General features: G+C 40.0%; 1 protein-coding gene across 1 annotated transcript in view; it reads right to left on the bottom strand.

The window, feature by feature from the left end:
• LOC107102971 (complement C1q-like protein 4) overlaps nt 1-944 on the bottom strand; it is a 24058-nt gene extending 23114 nt beyond the window's left edge. The window contains exon 1 of the mRNA XM_015402454.1: nt 845-944. Coding sequence (XP_015257940.1) covers nt 845-944 — 100 coding nt within the window. The remainder of the gene's footprint in view (nt 1-844) is intronic.
• Nucleotides 945-3067: the final 2123 nt, after the last annotated feature.

Genomic DNA, 3067 nt, shown 5'->3' with positions numbered 1-3067 from the left:
ATATATATATATATATATTTTTTATATATATTTTTTTCTTGTCCCAGCTGGAATCTTTAAAGTCACGTGACTAGGACGTAAAACAATAGAAAGCGTATAGGCAGAAGAAATGTAACAGTACCACAAAAAAATGGCCATTAATGTACCTCCACTACGTTTTGCAGTGTGGACCAACGTAGTGGGGGTACATTTTCCTATGAGACTGGGTTGGGGTCAGTGTGCATTTAATGTTTGTCTCTCAAAGCCTGACAAATAGAAGAATAGTGTTCACTTCCTGTTTGGACTGTTGAACAGTGTTGTAGCTGTTCAGAAAATCTCTGTCTAAATTAAGTTATTTTTTTCTGTGATAGCTCTGTATCTAAGTAACTTAAACTGTCCAGAACCCCTTTAAAACATAACGCGTTCTGCTGCACTTTTCTACTTGAGCACTTCACATGGTTTTAACAGTAGCTAGCCTAGGTTAGTGCTAGCTTATCATCGCTATGGCTTCTCTTTCTCCCTCCCTTGACTCTTTTCCAACTCTTCCTTCTTCCTCTCCTCTCTCCTGCTCTCTGTGTCAGATGGTCAGTTATTCCTCTGCCTTCTTTAATGATAATGGTATGTGTAATAAGTGTAGTATTTTTGTAGCTTTGGAGGCGAGGGTGTCAGAGTTAGAATCCAGGCTTCACGCTGTTGAACATCCAGGACTTAAAGTAGGCCCCCCCACATAGCTTTCCTCCAAAAGTGCCTGAGCTGCCAGGGGACTGGGTAACTGTACGCAGAAAGCATGGTCGTGGATCTCTGCCTACTGGTCACAGCCAACCCGTTCACATTTCTAACTGATTTTCCCCACTCAGTGACGCACCCACTGAGAAGCCCACTCTGGTGATTGGCAGCTCCATAGTCAGAAACGTGGCATTAGAGACCATAGTCAAATGTTTGCCAGGGGCCAGAACGGGCGACATAATGCCACCCGGTTACGCCAATCAGAGGTCACTAAAATTAGTGTTGCTTCGGTGTGTAAGTTTGCCAAAACAATGTCGGACTCTGTAATTTTCTCTGGTCCCCTCCCTGATCTGACCAGTGATGACATGTTTAGCCGCATGTCGTCATCCAACCGCTGGTTGTCTAGGTGGTGTCCTGAAAACAACGTGGGCTACATTAATAATTGGCAATCCATTTGGGGAAAGCCTGGTCTGATTTGGAGAGACGGCATCCATCCCACTTTGGATGGTGCAGCTGTTCTTTCTAGGAATCTGGCCACATTTATTAGTCCTCCTAAACCCTGACCAACCAGGGTGCAGACCAGGAAGCAGAGTCGTAGTTTAACACACGTCTCTGCAGCTTATCTATTGTTATCCACTCTTCAATCCACCCAGACACTGTCTTGCCCACAACCAAAATCTAATAAATTAGCAAAGATTCCCAAAGGAGTATGATAATCTAATTAAAATTAAATTAACTCCAATTAGGAAAAAGTTAAAATGATTAAATGTATTCTGTTTAACAGAAGATCTTTCATCTAAAAGTCTGCCAGTTAATGACTTGATCAGTGATAATAACATTGATTTATGTTGCTTTACAGACATCTGGCTGCACCAAGAGGATTATGTAAGCATAAATGAGGCAACTCCTTCATGCTATTTAAATTTTCACATACCCAGACGTTCTGGGCAAGGAGGAGGAGTAGCAACAATCTTCCAGTCTGACTTACTGATTACTCCCAAAACAGTTAATACCTACAACTCTTTTGAACATTTAACCCTTAATTTATCTCATCCAAATTGCAAAGCAAGAAAAACTGTTATTTTTGTAACTTTGTATCGTCCACCAGGTCCTTACTCTGAGATTTTGGGTGAGTTCCTCTCTGATTGGGTACTAAATACTGACATAGTAGGAGATTTTAACATCCATGCTGACATTGAAGGCGATACCTTAAGAGCAGCCTTTAATGCTGTCTTAGACCCTATATTGGCTTTTGTTCAAAATGTGAATAGTCCCACACATTCTCATCTTCATACTTTGGATCTTAATATATATATTAATATAATATATTAAATAACAGTATTTCCCTACAACCCTGTCCTCTCTGACCACTTTTTAATAACCTTTAGGATTACTTTAACAGAGTTCTCCTCCACCAAAACAAGGATACATTTTAGCAGATCATTATCAGATAGTGCAGTTATAAACTTTACAGAATCTGTTTCACTCTCTCTCTCCTCTGTGTTGCTGAGCAGTACTGCAGAGTGCAAAGCTTGGTTTATTTCCATTCAGAAGTTGATGATTTTGTTGAAGGGGTTGCTAGTTCTCTGCGTACTGCAGATGCAGCCCCTTTGAAAATGAAAACCATTAAAATTAGAAAGCTGGGTCCTTGGTTTAAGGCAGAGCTGCGCACTTTGAAGCAAAATGCTAAGAAACTGAAGAGAAAATATCGCCCCACAGGCCTACGGGAATCTGTTGGGATCTGGAGGTCTGTCCACCTTCCTCCAGCAGAGGGTGCCTCTAGGTCTCCTGCTCACAGCTTATGTATTATTATAGAGTCACACTCAACACTACATACACATCAGGTTATGTATGAATTTACCTTCTTTAAAACATTATGTGCATTGATTCGAACTGAGATATTTCAAATATACTACAGTGTCATATACTGTCATTAAGTGTGTAGACAATTTTTAAAACAATACTGGTGTGAAAAGCCTAAATGTGACAATTTGAATTATAATGAACTGATAAAATCTCTGTATTGCTACAGGTGTGTCCAGTGCTGAGGTTCTTGCAGGCCATCCACAGGGGGATAGTGGTGTGGGAGCCTCTTATAGCCAGCCGGGACCTATTGGTATGTCTTAACAATTCATTTTTCATATGAAGTATAATATACTTAGGCACATTTTCATTCTAATGACAACCTGTGTGTTATTGGAGAATCAGGTGAAGATTCTTGTGATGAGGGCCCTTCACCATCACACATGCAGCATAGTATGTATGCTTTACCTTTTTTTAAATTAACATCACAGTATCTGCTTTTATTTAGATCAGGATACCAATAATACTGGTGTTTAAAAACTTTATAGGTTTTTTTTTT

This window comes from Cyprinodon variegatus, unplaced genomic scaffold (assembly GCF_000732505.1).
Source record: "Cyprinodon variegatus isolate N-32 unplaced genomic scaffold, C_variegatus-1.0 Scaffold1350, whole genome shotgun sequence".
Classification (NCBI taxonomy): Eukaryota; Metazoa; Chordata; class Actinopteri; order Cyprinodontiformes; family Cyprinodontidae; genus Cyprinodon; species Cyprinodon variegatus.
Note: the sequence above shows the minus strand (reverse complement) of the source record. Positions and strands in the feature narration are given on the sequence as shown.